Consider the following 23,242-nt stretch of genomic DNA (forward strand, 5'->3'; position numbering starts at 1 on the left):
CCGGCTTTGTAATGCTTCAAAAGCTGATAACCAATAAATCCACAAAGAATCAACTTCCGGTGTGTGATAAGTTGTCCTTTTGCATTTTCCCCTGCTAGATACAGTTTAATTATTACGCTACAAACATCAGATTGTAAACTTACTTTATTTCTGTTTGAAAAATGAACAAATTTCATCGTATGCCCTTGTGTGGTACAAATGATTTTAATTTTGTCATATAATTTCGCGACCACAATATGATAAATAAACAGATTAAAAATTATCTCTCTCTGATGAGTCGTAGCTCGATAGGAGTTATAGACTTTGCGTCTCTATCAGGAAGACAGTTTAAGTGAAGTAAAAAGTAAAAGATTTGTAGAAAAGTATAGAATCTAGGCATAATTTTATAAAACACGAAAACCCTTTGGCTGAGAGCGTGAAATTTGGCCGAGGCGATCCGTAAGATGGTTGTGCCGATAATTTTGCTTATGTGCATGACCGTCATGCTGATGATTTTCGTTATTCGCATGATGGTCATGCTTATTATTTTCGTTATTCGCACTATGATCGTGTCTGGAAAGTCATGTCGATTATTGTTACTTTTTTATTTATTTGCAATTGAGGGAATTATTCAATTAATTTTACTAATAGAATAATGATATTTGTTGCGGTGTTGTTTTGATATCTAATTAAAGTCTATTGATTTAATATCTTAAACAATAAACATGATGCTTTAGATAATAGCTAGTTTGTATTATGCCCCGGCATCTACTGATGCGAGAGGCATATAGTGATTGCCCTGTCCGTCCATCCGTTCGTCCGTCCATACGAGGTTAACCAAATGGGACCGTTTGTCTAGCATCAGTACCCCTTACTAGAAGGACTTGATACTAATGCAGATGTAACCTGTGACCTTTCCTCATCTTCAGACATCACCTTACCTCAGTTTGACCTTGACCTCATTTTGGACTTAGGTTGCTTTATATGGGCCATCTCTTGGTTAACCTAATGGGACCATTTTGTCTAGCATCAATACCGCTTACAAGAATGAATTGATACTAATACAGATGTAACCTGTGACCATTCCTCATCTTCAAACATCACCTGACCTCAGTTTGACCTTGACCTCAGTTTGGACTTAGGTTGCTTTGTATTGACGAGGATGCCACTGGGGGCATCAAGCGTTTATTGAACGCAGCTCCTTGTTTAAACTAAGATATACCTGAAGGCTTACGCCAAAAAATAGAAATACTACCGAAACATCCCTCGTGCAGATATGAATACTAATTGGCATAAGAACCGTTGTGCGAATAAGAAAAATAATCAGCACAAGACACTTCTGTGAAAGTCAAGATTTAGAAAAAGTATGATTAAAGTACCCTTTCTACAGAAAAATAGAAAACTTAGGATCTGTTTATTTTACCAGATAGATCTTTGCCAGATGAGTAATAATAGCAGACATAAACATTTCATCCAAAGCAAACAAACAGGGCTTTTTTACTGTCTGTTATTAATAACAAATTGTGCAATTGACCTAAAAACTTAAAATATTCCCATTTTATTTGTGGCCTATATATTGGTCAACAGACTTTTGCAAACAATTAATTTATTCATTTTTTTTTCATATAGTTCATGTAGAATAGAAGCCAGAACATCCTTAGATGTTAAGCATTGTCGCTTTTTAGGCCCATTTGAATTTGTTTTCCCATTTTGTATTAATCAGTTATTATCATTATTATTATTATTATCATGAATTATCTTACATTAATTCTATTCCATTTGACAGGTTTGTGAGCCCTGAATTGAACAGTGTCTTTTAATATTTTGTCCAATTTTCAGCTCAGTCCTACTACGGTTCTTGTTCAAATCAGAGTAAGATTTAAGAAATTTCTGTTTATAATATCTATGTTTCAGATTGCATGAGTTTTCCTATGTACAAAGATGGCTGATGGTCTAACGACAATAGACACCGCCACACTCACAGCTGCAGTAAAATCACTGTTCCGTAAACCATTGCCAGATAGTACAACATTACCATCATTTGATTCTACCAAGAATGGTCTGCATCATTATTAGCTCATCTGATTTTTTGAAAAAAAATGATGAGTTATTGTCATCACTTGAGCGGTTGTCGGCGTCGGCGTCAGCGTCTGCGTCGTCGTCTGCGTCGGCGTTGCCTGGTTAAGTTTTATGTTTAGGTCAGCTTTTCTCCTAAACTATCAAAGCTATTGCTTTGAAACTTGGAATACTTGTTCACCATCATAAGCTGACCCTGTATAGCAAGAAACATAACTCCATCTTGCTTTTTGCAAGATTTATGGCCCCTTTTGTACTTAGAAAATATCAGATTTCTTGGTTAAGTTTTATGTTTAGGTCAACTTTTCTCCTAAACTATCAAAGCTTTTGCTTTGAAACTTGGAATACTTGTTCACCATCATAAGCAGAACCTGTACATCAAGAAACATAACTCCATCTTGCTTTTTGCAAGAATTATTGCCCCTTTTGGACTTAGAAAATCAGTTTTCTTGGTTAAGTTTTATGTTTAGGTCAGCTTTTATCCTAAACTATCAAAGCTATTCCTTTAAAACTCGCAAGACTTGTTCACCATCATAAGCTGACCCTGTACAGCAAGAAACATAACTCCATCCTGCTTTTTGCAAGATTTATGGCCCCTTTTGGACTTAGAAAATATCAGATTTCTTGGTTAAGTTTTATGTTTAGGTCAACTTTTTCTCTTTAACTATCAAAGCTATTGCTTTAAAACTTGCAATTCTTGTTCACCATCATAAGCTGACGCTGTACAGTAAGCAACATAACTCCATCCTGCTTTTTGCAATAATTATTGCCCCTTTTGGACTTAGAAAAATCATTTTCTTGGTTGAATATTATGTTTGTCAACTTTTCTTATAAACTATCAAAGCTATTGCTTTAAAACTTGCAACAGTTTTTCACCATCATAAGTGGACACTGTACATCAAGAAACATAACTCTATCCTGCTTTTTGCAAGAGTGATGGCCCTTTTTAGACTTAGAAAATCATGGGTAGGACAATATTTCTATTATACAAACAAAATCGGTGAGCGTCAGCACCCGCAAGGTGGTGCTCTTGTTATATTTGTCAGCAATCTTTATGTCAAAAGTTGTCAATTTTGTCTGTCACCTAAAATTGTTTGCACCTACTCATTTAAATATAGTAAGAAAATTTTAAAACCAAGTGACAATATGGCAAGTTGTCAATGCTATTTAATGCCATAGTAAGATTTTATATCATTTTCATGTAATATGTTTGTACTAAAATATTTCTTAAGATGTTTGAACTTTCCTGTTACTTCTTTCCACAAATCCTTTTCACACTGAAAATTGGCTTATAAATAAATATGAGTTATGTAAGTACAATGTAACAGATCTATGATGGATGATATAAATTTGATAAACTGTTAACTAATTTCGAAGTTATGAAAAATATCTCTTTTTATTTTAACATTTTCATGTTAGAGATATTTAAGTAAAGAACGTTTTGTTTTTTTTGGTTAGGAACTTGCATATTGTTATAATTATTCTATAAAATTTCTATGAAGATTCACAGAATGGAAGTGCCCAACCTCAGCCTGCAAGCCGTAAAAGGAAACCAAAGTCCAAGTCGACACAAAAGAAGGCAAAAATTAAAACAGAAGCCAGTCAGAATGAAGAAGTGGAATCTGCCATTATATCTATACCTGACCAGCCACCTGCGACAGTAGAAATGCCAATTGCGGAGCACCTGTCACAGATATCTCCACTGACAATTAAGCATCTTCTGTCATGTATAAGTCCACTGACCATTACGGATTGTCATATTGATGAATCTCAACCTAATAATCTCAAGTTTTCTATCGAGAATCTCCTTGTTGGGCCACAAGATGCTAACACAGTCATTCATTCGCAAAGCAATGGTTCGTCAGGCGTGTTTGCTGTGCCGGACGTGCATGCGGTACAGAGTCAACTTGAAGAAACTGATACACCTGGACATGTCCAGATCAGTGCATCTCTCTTACAAAATCTTTTGCAGGTAAGCATCTAAAATGCATTGATAATTTGTCATCCATCTGTTGACTTAGAGAAAGATTTTTGCATTTTTATTCCAGGATAAATCTATTTAGAAAAGTTCACATTAATGAATTTTTTTTGGAGAAGCTGTGTAAATGTTGATTTGGATGTATGAATATATTGACAGAAACATTTTGAAATTTTCTGATTCATTGCTCTCAACATAAATGTATTCTCCAGAAATTAATCTTGCAATTTTCTATTTGTTCTTTTTTAATGGCAAACAAATGTTTGTTGATATTACATCCTGTACTTTTGATTTTCCCAACAATTTTGTAGTTAAAATTTGCTATTACTGTAGTGATTATATCAGTTTATTTGTTTGCAGGGAATAAGTAATCCACAGATGCCCACAGCAGCAAGACAGTCAGACCAGCAAGCACCACTGCCATCCATACATCATTTTACATCTCAGCCGATACAGACTCTGATACAGAGTCTGTTCCCACAGGAAAGTAACGCTCTTCTCGGAAATACAAGTGAAGCACAGCTTCCGAATTCTAGCAATAACGTCTCTGCAGTCAGTCCTGTAGCTGTCACACATGATTCCTCAGCTGCCTCCATGTTAAACCAACTTGCGAATTTTACTGCCAGTCAATCTCATCTTAACCATCAGCCAAACATCTCGCAGGCAGCACCATTGTTTCATCCAGAAACACAAACCATTCTTCAAGAGGCTATGCAGTCTATACGGCAAAGTCGTGTTAATGGCGACTATGAACATCAAGTGTACGGACAGGTGGTAAATCCTGCATTGTCATCAGCAGGCACACATGTTCCCGTAGTTTTATCTGAAAATATAACAAGAGTGCCACATTCACAAGAAGGTTCACATTTACCCCTAGTTCTGTCTAATGGTGTTAATCAGACTGCTCAGGTTGTGGTGCCCGTAACTTCAGATGAAGCTGGGGTCCAGCAACCAATTGTTCAGGGATATCCTATCCTGTTACAACCAACAGGGCCTGGTGGTCCCTTACAGCTGATCCCTCTGGACAAAAGTGTGAATACTGAGGTGTTAAAAGAAATAGTAGAGAGAAATATATCCTCTATCACAGAAAGGAGTTCTGTATCCACGGCACCTGGTAAGTCTATGATATTTCTTTCATGCATGCATATTTTGTAGGATTTGTACAAATGACTAGTACTAGGGATCCATCATCTTGTAAGTCAAGAATAACAAAGAACAATTACATATCCTAAAAGAAAAGAAAGTGAAAAGCAGTTTTATTACATCATTGAAAAAAATAAGTGTTAAAATATATTTTGCTGAAGATTCACACAAAAAAAAATTGAAAAAAAATTTACCATTGGGCAAAAGTCGATGTCTGCATAATCTTACTATTGTTAAGAATCTCTTTAAAGAATTGAGAGAAGGCCATAAATAGTCAGCTGCTGTAATAGAGAACTGTTGATGAAAGTTAGCTGTTGTTACAATGTGTGTAGCACAAAACTGTTGTAACTCCTTTCTAACCCGCCCGCTTAGCTCAGTAGGTAAGAGTGTTGGTCTACGGATCACGGGGTCGTGAGTTCAGTCCTCTTGCAGGACATATGTTCTCCGTGACTATTTGATAAACGACATTGTGTCTGAAATCATTAGTCCTCCACCTCTGATTCATGTGGGGAAGTTGGCAGTTACTTGCGGAGAACAGGTTTGAACTGGTACAGAATCCAGGAACACTGGTTAGGTTAACTGCCTGCCATTACCTGACTGAAATACTGTTGAAAAACGGTGTTAAACCCAAAACAAACAAACTCCTTTCTTATTTCATATAAGTTACAACTGTTTTGCGCTAAGCCAATGGTATGTATGATAAGAAGAGACATGTGACTGTTTTTTTTTTTAGGAAAATTGGCATGGTATTTTGGCACAGGGGAATAAAAACTTTGTTTTTTTTTACACGACTTTAGTCATTTTTCATGACTTGGAAGAAACTTTAAAAGAGAAATTAACCCCTGATTACTAAAATTATGCTGAAAATTTACTTCAAGACTGCTTTCCTTTATTGATAGGAAGCAATTTTTTTATTGTTCAGTTTTAGAAGAAGATTTACAGTAAATGAAAGATAGATTTTGTTCTATTACAGGTCTAACAAATGAAAGCTTGCCAAAAGCAAGTAGCGCACCAATCAACATACAGCCAAAGCCGTCCAATCAGACGCTAGAGAATTTCTTTCAGGCTGTACAGTTCAATACAGTTGATATACCAAATGGGCAAGACACCACAGTAGATCAGCCTTACACTGCTGAAACTGAACATACACAAGGCCAGATAAATGGTAAAATTTCTTTCTCAAACTGATCTTAGTCTATGCATTTCAAAAAGAATTTTACTCGATAAATCTGTGAAGAACCCACAAATGGTTTTGATATCCTTAGTGGTTATTTCTGATACTGTGGAATCTTTAATATTCTTGGGCGACTCATTACCATGGTTTCCGTGTTTGTGTCAAACTACAAAATTAAATCCTTACGAACATACAATATTCCTATTGATTTTATGTTTGCTAAAAGTTGAGTAACACAAATTGATAAACCCAAGAAATACAGGTAGTTGTTTTGGCCCAAACTATGAAATTTTATGATCACAAAATTAAATGATTTTGTAATCATTTTGTTTAGAAAAAAGATTGGTCATTATGTCTCCAACCACACAGTGGTGTGGGAGACATATTGATTTACTCCAGTCTGTGTGTGTGTGTGTCTGTCTGTGTGTCTGTCACAAAGCTTGTCCGCACTCTAAGTCGAACATTTCTCATCCAATTTTCACCAAACTTAAATAAAATGTGTTTGACCATAAGGCCTCGGCCAAGTTCGATAACTATTAAAATCGGTAAGAGGTTTACCAAACCCAAGGGACAGCTTGGAATGAAAAACCAGGTGCTAATGAGGTTTTTTTATGCCCCCGGCATCTACTATGCGGGAGGCATATAGTGATTGTCCTGTCCGTCAGTTCGTTCGTCCGTTCGTGCGTTCGTCCGTACAAGGTTAACCAAATGGGACCGTTTCGTCTAGCATCAATACCCCTTACTAGAATGACTTGATACTAATGCAGATGTAACCTGTGACCATTCCTCATCTTAAGACATCACCTGACCTCAGTTTGACCCTGACCTCATTTTGGACTTAGGTTGCTTTATATGGGCCATCTCTTGGTTAACCAAATGGGATCGTTTCGTCTAGCATCAATACCTCTTACTAGAATGACTTGATACTAAAGCAGATGTAACCTGTGACAATTCCTCATCTTCAGACATCACCTGACCTTAGTTTGACCTTGACCTTGACCTCATTTTGGACTTAGGTTGCTTTATATGCGCCATCTCTTGGTTAACCAAATGGGACCATTTCGTCTAGCATCAATACCCCTTACTGGAATGACTTGATACTTATGCAGATGTAACATGTGACCATTCCTCATCTTCAGACATCACCTGACCTCAGTTTGACCTTGACCTCATTTTGGACTTAGGTTGCTTTATATGGGCCATCTCTTGGTTAACCAAATGGGACCGTTTCGTCTAGCATCAATACTGCTTACAAGAATGAATTGATACTAATACAGAAGTAACCTGTGACCATTCCTCGTCTTCAAACATCACCTGACCTCAGTTTGACCGTGACCTCGTTTTGGACTTAGGTTGCTTTGTATCGACAAGGATGCCACCGGGGGCATCAAGCGTTTGAACGCAGCTCCTTGTTTATCAACGCAGTCCCTAGCGTATGGAAAACACCTGCATTACTGAGGTGGCATTTAAGATAATTTGTCCTGCCTACTGTTAATTATGTTGCAACATTTTCAAAGATACTGTAGATTAAGCGCTTTTGAACTATGACCTCGTAATATGACATCAGATTATGACATTTGTATGCACACATGTACCTTATTTTTTCTGTAGGGAAAAGATAAGGTGGTCTCCTGCCCAGGTAATCTTATCTTTCCTCAGCTAGGTAAGCAAAAAAGCAAGATATCTTCGGCCATCACAGTAGATAAGGTTTTGTCTTTTGCATAATGTTATTCCTCTTTTTGAAATGTAAAGGACTTTTCACAAATTGCAAGGAGTAATAAATAATTTTAAAATATTTAGGAAGCTCTTTATTACAAATATTGATTAATTATCTTATGGGTTTCTTTTGTACAACAGTGACCTCTAATTTTTAGTGCTTTTAGGTGTTTTAAACAGCTTAAAACTTAAAAACCCAATTTTGTCCCAAACTGATTTTACAGACAAAGTAAATTCAAATTCAAGTAAGTCAAATTCATTGTTCCTGTAGTCATAAGTGATTACCGGTAAGTTTTAAAGTAATCTACCTGTATAAATAGGAATTCTTATATGTTTGGATTTAATTTCTCACATTGACACAGTCACAAAATGCAGTAAGCTGTCACTGGCTGCAGATGCAGATGGGAATCTGGTTGGAGGGTAATTCTTTTTGGCCGTAACTCTGTAGAGCCTCGTTACCGCCAAAACAGTTACCTCAGAGCTGGATATTCACATCTGCATCTGCAACCAGTGCTAGATTATTTTTCTTGTATACTGTAATTTACCAAATTATGAAATGAATTAAGCAATACAAAATACATCCTTTGTAGCACTCTTTCTTATGACAGCGTGTTTAAACAAAGCATGGGAAATTAACGTCTGTAAACAGATACAACACATGACATTTCAATGATGCACAACAACAAAGTTGCAGTTTAGTTTTATTATTTGAAGCATAATGTTACGTTTTTTTCCGGTAAAATAACAAATTTTGAATCGAGAAGTATACTATAAGGAAGGAAGAGAAACTATCAGTGTATTTGAATTTTAATTTTATCATATTTTGCAAAAATAGTATAATTGTAACCAGTACCCGAATCGTTAGTTGTCGTGAACAGCACGAGATTCATCTGGTATGGGAGTGCCAGATGAGTTTGCCGGCATGAGTAAAATCACTCGAAACACCAGTCCATTGTGCAAGAAAACACTAGAATAACTCTCTTTCACCTCCCCATGAATATCAATGATTTCGCAGTGATGTAATTTCTTTAAATGAATATAAAAAAATATAGCCACCTGCCTGATGATTGCACTTGTTTTAAAGACTTCACCTCCTTGTTGGTGGTGGGTATAGAACATTTTCTAGCACTGTTCCATTATGTTTGATTGCTTTTCTTTTTGTTCTGCAAATCGCACACCATGAAGAGAGCATGGCATTTGTCACTGGCATACAGTCAAACCTTTATTAAGCAGCCAGTCAAGACAGCAACACAATCTGGCTGTTTAACACAGGTGACTGTTTAAGACAAGTTGAAAGTAGAACAGATACTTCGGGAAATAGGTGACTGGCAGCATAAGACAAGTGGCTGTTTAATACAGGTGGCTGCAAAAGCAGGTTCAACTTTAGATTAGTTTTGAGATACTTTACAACTTCTGTTTTATCACTTTACAGAGGAACCCCCTGTTGAGAACATTGTAGAATCTGCAGACTACAAACCTAAACTGATCAACTGTCCGAGCATTGAAGATGAGGCCTGTAGTCAGTCAGAGAAAGCAGTCCCTAAAACTAGTATTTGTAAGTATAATTATACCTTTATAACCTAAAAAATGGTACAGACTTTTCTGCCTGACCATCGTTTATTCCTTATTTGCCTTGTTTTATGCATGCTGTTAAAATGATACCTTAGTATAGAAAAACAGACACAGACTCTGGGTAACTTTAGACATCATATTCTAGGTCAAACAAACTTTTTAAGATTTTGTGGTACATATGAACTTGTGAATAAAAATCATTTACCAATAAAGATGGGTCTTTGACTCTCAAGGACACCTTGACTATGTAGCAATCAGTCAAAACCTGAAAAAGGGATTCAAGGTAATTCAGTAATTTGTTTACTGTAATAGTGTTTTCATATATGATAAACATTTTGAAATATTTTAGTTTGTGTCGATTGCAATAAATTGATGAAGGAGCCTTGTAGTGTACATAACACAGACTATGTAGATATGCCGGACACACCATACCTAAGTCGAGCCCGAGCGTCACTTCCTCCGTGCTTTACTCTCCAACAAACTGCAACATCCGAGTTCAAACCCTTTCTAGGTATGTAAGAATATTACTAGAAATAGAAAGATTACTGTGTATCCTTACTGTGAAGACAGAAATGTGTTTGTTGTAAAGAGGTTGCTGTTCTGCCCTTATTTACTAAGAACTCTATGAAATGGGAAAAAAAGATATGCCTTTGTAGGGAGGTTTTTGCTCTGCAGAGGTGTCACTTAACAGAGGTTATACTATATTGTCAGGTGGTCTTTTGAGCAAATTTTTATACTTTAGCATTTTTAAAACAGAATGTGTGTTTGAAATCGCCTAAATCATCAAGTCAGTTTAAACCAAACTTCTTAGGATTGTTCTTTGGCTGGCGCCCTTTCACTTGCCTTCAAATATACAGGTATAGGTCATCCATGCAGAGTGCCATGGCAACCAAAAGAATGTACAACTGGGGTGTGGCTAGTTTTCTCTGTATGGTTTTAAAAAAAGCTTTATTCCTAAATATTCCTTTTTGAATTTCATCACTATTTCTACCCAATTCTTTCGGATGATTATGCTGTGTCAAAAACATGACTACCATGAGATGGAGTCTGTTTTCCTTAAATGGTTCTTGTAAAAATTTTGAGAATCCTCTTGTCTTCTTGTCAGAAAGAGTGTGTTTGATTATTTATCAAATTCCTTCAGGTCATTCTGCTTCATTGAAAAACATATCCCCTAGGTGACAGGGCAGGTTTTCCCTATATGTATATGTTACAGGCTTTAGACATCTTCTGTTTAAAAACTACTGACCTGTTTTAGCTCACCTGTCATATACAACTTACAAGGTGAGCTTTTATGATCACCCTTCATCTGTCGTTCGTCTGTCCGTCCATCCACAATTTCTTCCAAACACGATAGAGACCGCAGGGGTCTAGCTAGGTCCAAATTTTTGGGAGAAGTCACTTCTCCCTCAAGCTGATTTAGGGAGAAGTGGGGAGACTTTAGGGAGAAGTGGGAAGACTTTTTCTACCACAATGATGTTGAGTGATTCGAAAGGTGGCTGTAATTTTCTTGTTTCTTGATAAAAAACATTGATGTGACCATTCATTTTCTTAGTTAGATCATTTCCAATACAGTGGTTATCGTTTTGTTACAAAATTCTGAAAAAAGTCGTTTTCAAAATTCAAGCCGATGCTATAAATGTAACCCGCCGAATTTTGGTTATATCTTGTACATGTATGAAGTGTTTATTATTAACACCAGCAAAGAAGTAGAAGTGTATTTATTTTTTATAGCTCTTTGCACCGAGTCATTCACCGAGAAATGTCAGTATCTCACTGGAAATATAAAACTGAAAGTAAAATGTGTACAGTAATCTAGAAATACATATTCAAATAAATTCATCGATGGAAGTCAATTTAACGTAGTTAATACATTACATGTCGTTCTTTTATCATAGATAACAAATAATTGTGTACCATATTCCACTTAATCGCATGGTTAATCAGCAGTTTCTTAAATAAAACATTGGGTTTTTTTTTGGGCAGTGGCTACGGTTACGGTACCGTAATCCTAGCCTCCGATTCTAGGATTACGGAAGTTCCGTATTCCTAGACAATCCTATAAGGATAGGCTAGGATTACGGAAGTATGTAAGAGGCATCAAGTATAAGTTAGAGCATGCATAAATGTTGTTGTAAACATGCTTATTTTACTTGCAAATAGCGATTTTTCATACCTGTCGTACATACGGGTGTTGATTTCGCCCGATTATATATGCGCGAAAATCTATAAAGTGACAGGCAAAATCAAATCATAAAATTTAGAGTATAAAATATTTTTTAAAATCCTTTTAAAATATCATTAAGAATATAAGTCTACGTTTGTCTGTCAATTTCCAAAAAAAAAAAAAATTATATTTAGTATGGTTTTGGAAAGAAAAACGTGATTTGCCTATTTCTTCGCAGAAAACTCAAGTGACAAGCAAACTAAACACATAAAATTTAAAGTATAGAATATTTTTTAAATCTAACTTTAACCCTCATATTTCTATCATATTTCCGCGCTTCGCTATTAATAAATCGTTTAAGAGTATACGTACCTCAAATGGCGGATCGATAACACTTTATACATGTAATACGGTAAGCATGAAAAAAAATCGCTATTTCAGTGAAATAAGTAGGTTTACAACATCGTTTATGCATGTCTTAACTTACTTCTGTAATCCTAGCCTATCCTCGTAGGGTTGTCTAGGAATACGGAACTTCCGTAATCCTAGAACCGGAGGCTAGGATTACGGTACCGTAATCGTAGCCACTGCCTTTTTTTTGCACTCGAACCTGTTGACAATTAACGCGAAGTGTCAAAGACGTAAGCGCGGCGCTGATTGGCTTAACACAATAGACTCTGGTGTATCGGATAATTTGATTCGCTTTCACACTTCTCGGGACAATCTCGCAAGTACCTGAGGTAGGCGGAGCTTAAATTATGCTGCCGGCGTGTGTTTGTGTATTCCACACTCATTATATGACACGGTGCAAATTGTCAACAGTCTTGGTAGCAGTAATTAGCGAGTGCGGAAATCAAAGAAAATCGGGCGACTTGCATTTCGCTTTGAGGTTAGATCTGAGCGAAGTTTGAAGTTCTAGAGCGCCTATTTCGCTCAAGTCGCCCAGTCGCGAGAGCCCTGAGACCACATTTTGGAATCGATTTTAATCAAACTTGTACACAACTTGTATTGGCATAATATCTCAGCTCCTTTTGAAATCTGGCCAGATCCCATCATGGGTTACAGAGTTTCGGCCCTCCAAGGGCCAAAATTTTCTATTTTGGCTTGTACACACGATAGACACCACATTTTGCAATCGATTTTAATTAAACTTGCACACAACTTGTATTGTTATAATATCTTGGTTCCCTTAGAAAACTGGCCAGATCCCATCTTGGGTTCCAGAGTTATGGCACCTCAAAGGGCCAAAATTTACTGTTTTGGCTTTATGAGCCATATAGAGACTTCATTTATGGTTTTATTTGATACAAACTTTCAAAATATCTTTAACAACTATAGATCTTGGATTCCATGATGAATCCGTCAAATCCAATTATATTCCCGGAGTATGGCCCCTGAATGACCCCTGAAAGAGCCAAAACTTGTTAAAAAATGTGTCTGTATGTTACCCAGCTGTGAAACTCACATATACTGGTTCCTCTGATAACAAAAGGCTATTAGACAAAGATAATACTTTTGCTTTGGTAGGATCCTCCAATCATTTATGATTTATGTTCTAGTTTTCGTTTTTTCCAGGTGTTTGGTGTAAAGGATGTCTATCAGAGAGAACACGTTTTGGCCCCGTTGTTGGACAAATTGTAACCATGACAACACCAGAGTATGAAGAACAAATGCATGGATTTCAGCCTTTTCTGGTTTGTAGTTTGCTAGAAAACAGTGCACTATTTTTAGCTCCTGACAAAAGTTCTTATTTGTGATGTATCAGGTAAATGTGATTTGTACATGCAGAAACCTGAATATTCTGTGAGAGACAAATAACTTTAAAGCTACTCACACCCAGTTAGGGTGAAATTTTTCAACATGTTTATTTTCCACCAAGTTTGGTATAGAATGTATATATGACACTCAAAAAATGATAAAGTGAGTGAAAATAAGTGTTAGAGATTGGAAAAAAGTAAAAAGATTGTTGAGTTTCTCCATTATATCAAAAGTGTTGCAATACTCCCTTTTGCGTAGTATTTTTGATAAGTCATTAGGATATCCTGCAAAAATCATATGTCAATAAGTTTGTACCACTGATTTTGAGAGAACAAAAATTTCAGCTAAAAAGTGTGATGAGTGACTTCGAAATGTGAAATTTCCCATTAAGTTAACTCTTTGTTCTCTTGGAGGTCATTTTGAAACATAATGTCTCGAACTTGCTGATCTTAAAATTCTGCCTGTCTTGAAGATATTTTCAAGTCCTGTCCTGAAAGCACATTTTTAAGTCAAATTTCTATCCCTTGGAATTCAAGATACTGAGTTTCAACTGGATAGCTTACAGAAGAAATTTGTTAATAACAAAACAATTGATTTATTTACAGTAATACTATAGTTTTTAACTTATTTGTTTTGTAGCTCAGCAAAGCAGAGACTGGGGATGATTTGCAAGACAAGGGAGATAATCAAGTGGAAGTGATACAGATGACTGATGAAAGTGTATGTAACTGGACAATGTTTATACGATTTGCACCCTCATTACTGGAACAGAACTGCACAGTATATAGAGATCAGAACGAATTTTATATTGTTACAAAAACTGAAATCAAGGAGGAGGAGCTGCTCATGTGGTTCTCTGCGGAAATTTGTTACCAATTAGGTAAGTGACAGGTTTAGCCATTCCGTTAACAATAGCTCTTTCTATATACAGTCAAACAAGTGCTGAAGACTATCACTTTAAAGACCACTATTGTCAAACTTGCTTGTAAAGACTACTACTTTTTCCTCCCATTTTACCATAAATTTGGTTGTTTTGAGAGATCACCTGTCAACAAAGACTTTTTTTTCATTTCTCAAGGGTGGCATGTACAAACTGGTTTGACTGTACTCTTGAAATTATATTTTTATAGTTTTCATGTTTGTGCCAGTCCACTATCTTTAAAACTTGAAGTCCACAAGTAACTGTCCACATGAAATTGCCATTTTTAGCTCACCTGTCACAAAGTGACAAGGTGAGCTTTTGTGATCGCGCGGTGTCCGTCGTCCGTCCGTCCGTCAGTCCGTAAACTTTTGCTTGTGACCACTCTAGAGGTCACATTTTTCATGGGATCTTTATGAAAGTTGGTCAGAATGTTCATCTTGATGATATCTAGGTCAAGTTCGAAACTGGGTCACGTGCCTTCAAAAACTAGGTCAGTAGGTCTAAAAATAGAAAAACCTTGTGACCTCTCTAGAGGCCATATATTTCAAAAGATCTTCATGAAAATTGGTCAGAACGTTCACCTTGATGATATCTAGGTCAAATTCGAAACTGGGTCACGTGCCATCAAAAACTAGGTCAGTAGGTCTAAAAATAGAAAAACTTTGTGACCTCTCTAGAGGCCATATATTTCACAAGATCTTCATGAAAATTGGTCAGAACGTTCACCTTGATGATATCTAGGTCAAGTTTGAAACTGGGTCACGTGCCGTCAAAAACTAGGTCAGTAGGTCTAAAAATAGAAAAACCTTGTGACCTCTCTAGAGGCCATATATTTCACAAGATCTTCATGAAAATTGGTCAGAATGTTCACCTTGATGATATCTAGATCAGGTTTGAAACTGGGTCACGTGCCTTCAAAATCTAGGTCAGTAGGTCAAATAATAGAAAAACCTTGTGACCTCTCTAAAGGCCATATTTTTCATGGGATCTGTATGAAAGTTGGTCCGAATGTTCACCTTGATGATATCTAGGTCAAGTTCGAAACTGGGTCACATGCGGTCAAAAACTAGGTCAGTAGGTCTAAAAATAGAAAAACCTTGTGACCTCTCTAGAGGCCATATATTTCGCAAGATCTTCATGAAAATTGGTCAGAACGTTCACGTTGATGATATCTAGATCAGATTCGAAACTGGGTCACATGCCGTCAAAATCTAGGTCAGTAGGTCTAAAAATAGAAAAACCTTGTGACCTCCCTAGAGGCCAAATATTTCATGAGATCTTCATGAAAATTTGTCAGAATGTTCATCTTGATGATATCAAGGTCAAGTTCGAAAGTGGGTCACATGCCATCAAAAATTAGGTCAGTAGGTCAAATAATAGAAAAACCTTGTGACCTCTCTAGAGGCCATATTTTTCATGGGATCTGTATGAAAGTTGGTCTGAATGTTCATCTTGATGATATCTAGGTCAAGTTTGAAAGTGGGTCACGTGTCGTCAAAAACTAGGCCAGTAGGTCAAATAATAGAGAAACCTTGTGACCTCTCTACAGGCCATATTTTTCATGGGATCTGTATGAAAGTTGGTCAGAATGTTCATCTTGATGATATCTAGGTCAAGTTTGGAACAGGGTCATGTGCGGTCAAAAACTAGGTCAGTAGGTCTAAAAATAGAAAAACTTTTTGACCTCTCTAGAGGCCATACTTGTGAATGGATCTCCATAAAAATTGGTCAGAATGTTCACCTTGATGATATCTAGGTCAAGTTTGAAACTGGGTCACGTGCCTTAAAAATCTAGGTCAGAAGGGCAAATAATAAAAAAACCTTGTGACCTCTCTAGAGGCCATACTTTTCATGGGATCTGTATGAAAGTTGGTCTGAATGTTCATCTTGATGATATCTAGGTCATGTTTGAAACTGGGTCAACTGCGGTCAAAAACTATGTCAGTAGGTCTAAAATTATTAAAATCTTTTGACCTCTCTAGAGGCCATATTTTTCAATGGATCTTCATGAAAATTGATCTGAATGTTCACCTTGATGATATCTAGGTCAGTTTCGAAACTGGGTCACGTGTGGTCAAAAACTAGGCCAGTAGGTATAAAAATAGAAAAACCTTGTGACCTCTCTTGAGGCCATATTTTTCATGAGATCTTCATGAAAGTTAGTGAGAATGTTCACCTTGATGATATCTAGGTCAAGTTCAAAACAGGATCAGGTACCTTCGAAAACTAGGTCAATAGGTCAAATAATAGAAAAACCTTGTGACCTCTCTAGAGACCATATTTTTCAATGGATTTTCATGAAAATTGGTCAGAATTTTTATCTTGATAATATCTAGGTCAAGTTCAAAACTGGGTCACATGAGCTCAAAAACTAGGTCACTATGTCAAATAATAGAAAAAACGACGTCATACTCAAAACTGGGTCATGTTTGAAGAGGTGAGCGATTCAGGACCATCATGGTCCTCTTGTTGTATAAACCACCATTTTTGTATAAACCAAAACAAAATTGTACCAGCAAAATTCAATTATTTTGTAGTATGTCACCTTAAAGTTTATCACATTATGGGTTTCAGAAAAGAGAAAACAAGGCTCTTTTAATATAGGCTTGCAAGATGTTTGACATTCACTCGTACATTATCCCTTTATTCCATATATTGTAGGAAGTTGTCATTAGCTTTAAATAGTATAAAATAAAATATGAGAACACTAGTCACTGAAAAACTGCAATGTTTTAACATTGCAGACATCAATGTTTTAAAGTATATCCCTGACTCACCAGTTTCGATGCACATAACCAGCAACATGCCGCGCTTTTTCATTCATAACATACGTACTCCATTGATGTTGCATGTGCACTAACCTTTTATGCATTGAATCATACCAATAACATCTTATTCTAAACAACTGACTGCCAGAATCAAAAGTAAACAACAATAGTGTGGTCGCCATACTTTTTCTAACACACCTATTTCGACGCATCTTGCATGATACTTTACGAAGCTTTGTTGGCTTAAAAATTGTGCAAATCACTATAATAATGTGCTACACCATAACTGTCATGGATGCTGCAATAAAACGACACAAAAGCTGGTGCAAGTAGGTAATCAATATTAAGGCCAAATGATATAAAATAAATCTGAAAACATTTAACATTCAGAACATAGGGCTAAGAACATAAATAATCACTCTGCTTTTTTATACACACTGTCTGATGTTTTTTCTCTTCATTTTTCTGGACTGCAGTGTTTACAGAGGAATTTGGCACATTTTGTTTATACAAACTTTAAATGAACCCAGCGTTCCACCTACTTGACAAGAGAAAAAAATGAAGTGTGTATAATGATGGCATGATATAATGTGTACACCTTCCAAAACAGTGCATAAAAAGTGCACTACATATGTCACATGGCAAGTGGTGTGACCTTGATAGCACTTAAGTCGGCTGCAGACAACAACAAATTTCAGTAACTTTTTAATCTAAGCTTCCACGGGCGTTTTAAATGGATGAAAATTTGCATTAGTAGAAACATTAAAATATGTATGGGTAAATGTAAGTGATAAATACTTCAAATCCTAAACTTCACTTTTTATCCGTAAAAGTAACCATGATGTTTTCTGTCATTACACCGAGTATTACATCATCGGAAACCCCAAGTTAATCGAGAACGAGGTCAAAACAAAAATGGCGTCGAAATAGGTGTATAGAGACTCTCTGTCTACAGTGACCTTTTTGAAATTCTCCGAAGGTTGGTCACTGTAGACAGTCTATACTGTAGTTGTAGTGATCACTGTGTGTAAGTTTAATGAATTAAATCATTTTAATTATCAAAAAGTTATTAACCCGTTGTTTACGTCAAAACTGACCTTTCCCACAAGGGTCATTAACCTGTAAGTAAGGAATTTCTGTTAAGAAACTGAGGGGTAGCTGATGTTTCCTAATGTGTATCAATATAACTACTAATCCTGTAATAACATGTAGTCTACCAATTATTCAATATAATCAATGTCCAAAACAACCTTTGCTGAATGGTCATAAAAAGGTAAATAAACACTGTTAAATTTACTGGTTGGCAAAAACAGAAAGTAAAAACTTTGTTACTCCAGTAAAAATATTGTGGTAATAATTTGAATGTAAATACCTGGTGATAAACAATGTTTGTTTGGTCTAAATTGACTTCTGTATTTTATGAAACTTGTACCTGATGTTCTGAAAATGTACATTCACACACAGCATAATGAACTTGTTATTTTGTATGATTACTAAGATATATGTTCTATTTCCAACAGGAATCTCTCAAAATCCAGGCAACGTTAAATTCAGCCAGTGTGAGGAATGTGGCCTCTACTTCTTAGTAAAACGTCTTCTTCATACACATCTAAAATCAGTGCATCCAGAGAAATACAACTTCAGCTTTACGTGTTATGTTTGTGGCAAGAAATTCAAGTCTAAAGGAAAGTTGAATGGACATATGGCAATACATATGTTTGTGAAGCCCCACAGCTGTCCGTACTGTAAGAAACAGTTCTCAGATTCCAGTAACCTCAAAGCACACATCCATATTCACACAGGTAAAAGATGCAGTTTGTTGTTGTTTTTGTTGTTGTTAAGCTGCCAAATTTTGTTGGATTTTACTGTTGATTTAACTATTTATTAGTATCTTTCTTTCACAGCCTGTACACCCCCACCCACACATACTCACATATCTGACAACCTAAAGATTTTTTATATAACTGGTTATTAAAGGGAATTGAACGTACATTTGCTAACTGTATAAACACTTATTGTATGACTGTTTCATCATCATTTTTAAGATAGTTAATAATAATTTATCTGAATACAAATTACAAGGCCTTTTTTGTGTTTTGATTATCGTAAAAAGTCCTTGACTATTTGGTTAATATACCATCAATAGAACAAGAAAGATATGGTACCTTGCCCTTGTCAGTGAGTGGAAAACATACAAGTAATGGTATTCTTTTGATAACATCTAAATGCGTATTGTAAACTTTTCAGGCGAGAAACAGTTCAAATGTGAAGAGTGTGGTAAAGCATTCCGCCAGAAAGCTCATCTCAACAACCATCTAGTCGTACACACTGGTGATAAAAACTTTAAATGCGAATACTGTGATAAGGTATTCGGTAGACGATCTGACTTGAAAACTCATACATACGTACATACTAAAGAAGTGTCATATCCTTGTGAAGTGTGTGGGAAAACATTCCATAAGACTCAGAATCTCAAGAAACATCTTAAAGTTCATTCGGGCGAAAGGAACTATATGTGTGATAAATGTTTTAAGGGTTTTCAGACAAAGTACCATCGTGATAGGCATCTGAAAATATGCAAAGAAAAAAATGGGAAGGAGTCATCATATATGAGTTTAGAAGAGGTTGCTAAGTTAGATAATGATGATGTCGTTCCTTTACAGAAAGTTAGTGAAGACCATGAGATTTGATTGTTTAGTTTTTAAAGGCTTGTTACTCTTTTAAGGTAACAGGCCTATAATGACGGTCAGTAATTTTGGCTGGTAAAACGTATTCTCATATTCTAAACAGATATGTAGCTGTTATAAATAAATTTGAGTCGCACCATGAGAAAACCAACATAGTGCATTTGCGACCAGCATGGATCCAGACCAGACTCCGCATTCACGCAGTCTGGTCAGGATCCATGCTGTTCGCTTTCAAAGCCTATTGCAATTAGACAAACCATTAGCGAACAGCATGGATCCTGACCAGACTGCATGGATGCGCAGGCTGGTCTGGATCCATGCTGGTCACAAATGCACTCTGTTGGTTTTCTCGTGGTGCGGCTCAAATGATTTTCCATATCAACAGGAGATTGCCAAAATCACGTACAGAGAATGTCTAAATTGCATACAGGGAAGTTATCAAATGTTAAGTGTCAGTTATGATTACGGGTCCACAATCTCAGCCAGCTTAAGATAAAAAACATTGTAGACGTTTAAAAAGTCCTGAATAAGAATATCTTAAGTTGATGTCTTTGCTGTATGTTACAAATATAGCTAAAATGTTACAATACTTCATCATTTTACTTTGTGAATGATGTCGTTAAGAGATTTTTCTACACATTTCACAACTTCAGGACTGAGTTGTTGTTGATTTTTGTGCCCTCCAAAATATGTGGTTAGATACCATAGGCATTTAGATTTACCCTTGTCTGTACATCTGTCAGTCTGTCTGTGTATCCGAATATGAGTTGTATATATCTGAAAAAGCACTTGACCTAGAGACATCAGCATTATAGAACTTTTAAAATGTGCATAAACTAGGCTTAAAGTTTGCATCACACATGTCTAAAAAACATTTGAGCTAGAGTCATGAAACCTAAGAATATTATTTATTATGTGAAGTTGTACACCTTACATATATTTGGGATTTATTTCTCTGTCCCTCTACTACCCCAACTGTCCCTCTCCCCTAAACAAGGTTTACAAGATTAAAAAAATAAAGAAATAAAAAAAAGTATTTTCAATTTACTCTGTTTCTTTTATCTTGTGCTTCGGAATGATATTTTGTAGTATAAATATAACCCCCACCCATCGTCCAGGGACTTGAACTCCCAACCCAAGGTAATAGGAAAGTTTACTTAGCCATGCATTGTCAACAAGGAACATATGACTGTACAGTAACAGGAAGTGGGGGCACCAGTGTTCAATGGACACGCATCTAGTCAAAATTGAAATTGCCTGAACTGTCTAGATCACACTGTTTTCACATTTTGAGGAAAAGAGAACATATTTTTTGCTCATTTTCCGTCAGTCTGTTGATCAGCAGACCATAATATGTTTTCCAGTCAATAACTAGACAATTCTTGGGCCAGTAGTGGTCAAACTTTGTTATCATAGAATGGGTATTGGTTTCTGTCTAATTACTAAAGAACTGTTTAGTCTACTGACTTACATGACTTCTATGTCTAGTGTCATTGAGACAGTTTCCAGTTTATTAATTAACCTAGCCTGCTGGCGGTAAGTGATTCTGCCTTTGCGACCAGTGAAGACCAAGAGAAGATCATGGTCTGCACTGTTCGCTTTTCGATCAGTAAATTTTAAGTGACCACCCCTTTGAAGTGGTACTGCCCAAATTGAATGATGGACCAGTCCATTTTAGAAATTTAGCAGGGTAATGGTTAAAGAATGTGTTTGCCCACTACTTTTTTTGTATTCTTATATGGGTAATTTGATTAATTGATGATTTTTATGCCCCTGAAGGGAGGCATATTAGTTTTCAACTGTCCGTCCGTTCCTTCGTTCCTTCGTCACAACGTTAACTTTTTGCATGAAGGCACTTTACTCGCGAACCACTGCACCCAGGACCTTCAAACTTCACATGCTGATAGTACTTATTGAGTACACGACCCCTACTGACTTTGGGGTCACCAGGTCATAGGTCAAGGTCACCAGGTCAAAGGTCAGTGTGCTGCAGGGGCATTTGTCACCATTAGTGACAGCTCTTGTTTTAGCTTGGAAAGTCATGATCTGTTGTCATTATTTATAATTTTTGTATTAATTATTTATTGATTATTTATTTTTGAATTTCTGTTACATGTATAATTATTTTGATCATTGTGCAATATTGCAATGCACTTAAGAATTAAATAAGGTTATTGCAAATCTAGTGTTATTGTTTTTGTATGCTATTAATACATTAAGTGACTGTAACTTGAAAATAAGCCTCACATTTGTATTCTTCTTCATCCATAAAAGGACAAAACCCATATTCATCAACATTTTAATTCAGAAACATAAGAGTCACCATTAAGAATGGCAAATATTGAAGTTGTCGAAACGTTGTATCATATAAATACTAGTGTTTTAGAATGAATATTCGTATAAAATTTCAATACTCTCTCTTACAGTCTAAGAATGGCAGGGTAAAAAGAAAATTTAGCATTTCAAAGTCAAAGTTTCAGACTTTAAACGTTGATGAGTATGGGCCCTGGATTCCAGTATTTAAATCTACTATGTCCTATCGAATAGAGGCAAGACATGCACCACTCCCAAGATTGTACAGGTAGAAGTTGTATGAATAATACCTGCATGTTGAAACTATGAAAATCCATATATAACATCCATGCTAAGGACAGAGTAGAGGAGGAGCTGATACTGTGGTATGGAGGGCAGCCTTTAAGTTCTTGACAAAATTTATAAGAATCTTCCACTGGTTGAAGGTGTGAATGGAACTATCTTGCTCAAAGGTAACTGTGCAGATAGTAACGAGGCTGTGCAGATAGTAATGAGGCTGTGCCGAGTTACCGCTGAAAAGTTAACCAAGAGCCAAATACTTCCATCCACACATTCATCTAGTGATAGATTTTTTCCTTGCATGCCATATTCTTCAATTAAAATAGAAGAAATAAAGTAAAACAAATGCTTCTCTTTTAAGCACTATATTAATATAGTAGCATATGAATTTACGCATTCATTCATAACAGCAGGTGAGTCATCTTACATTCTGAGGTGTAAGACAAGGTTTTCCAGCACCGGCAAAAACTGGAAAAATCCTGTCCGGCATGCAAGAAATGTCTTATGATGCTGACAGGTAGCTAGTTCCAGTTGTGTATGGTTAAAGGGAGGAAAGGCTGTATGTAAACAGTAACAATTGTGGATTATAACCATTATGAGCCCCTAGTTTGTAAGTCACTTGGCATACATTTGGTATTCCTTCAATGGGAAGCTGACAAACCAATGGAAAGGCTTTAAAATCTTTGATGTTATGTTGATATTCTTGCAGTTGT

At 36.2% G+C, this 23,242-nt stretch overlaps 1 protein-coding gene across 1 annotated transcript; it reads left to right on the forward strand.

The window, feature by feature from the left end:
• Window positions 1–32: 32 nt before the first annotated feature.
• Window positions 33–22,118, forward strand: LOC123552262 (uncharacterized). The gene is made up of 11 exons (XM_045341779.2): window positions 33–59; window positions 1,894–2,038; window positions 3,558–4,027; window positions 4,394–5,147; window positions 6,150–6,341; window positions 9,499–9,621; window positions 9,988–10,149; window positions 13,378–13,496; window positions 14,200–14,440; window positions 18,771–19,052; window positions 19,498–22,118. Exons 2-11 carry the CDS (start codon window positions 1,921–1,923, stop codon window positions 19,938–19,940), a joined length of 2,904 nt encoding a protein of 967 aa, XP_045197714.2. The 5' UTR covers window positions 33–59; window positions 1,894–1,920; the 3' UTR covers window positions 19,941–22,118.
• The last annotated feature ends 1,124 nt before the right edge of the window (window positions 22,119–23,242 follow it).

Source organism: Mercenaria mercenaria, chromosome 4 (genome assembly GCF_021730395.1).
Source record: "Mercenaria mercenaria strain notata chromosome 4, MADL_Memer_1, whole genome shotgun sequence".
NCBI classification, from domain to species: domain Eukaryota; kingdom Metazoa; phylum Mollusca; class Bivalvia; order Venerida; family Veneridae; genus Mercenaria; species Mercenaria mercenaria.

Bases quoted from the DNA above. Each gene is read 5' to 3' on its own strand.
- LOC123552262 (XM_045341779.2), top strand. From the start codon at position 1,921: ATGGCTGATGGTCTAACGACAATAGACACCGCCACACTCACAGCTGCA. The intron at 4,028-4,393 runs GTAAGCATCTAA...ATTTGTTTGCAG, and splicing joins TCTTACAAAATCTTTTGCAG to GGAATAAGTAATCCACAGAT. The intron at 5,148-6,149 runs GTAAGTCTATGA...GTTCTATTACAG, and splicing joins TTCTGTATCCACGGCACCTG to GTCTAACAAATGAAAGCTTG.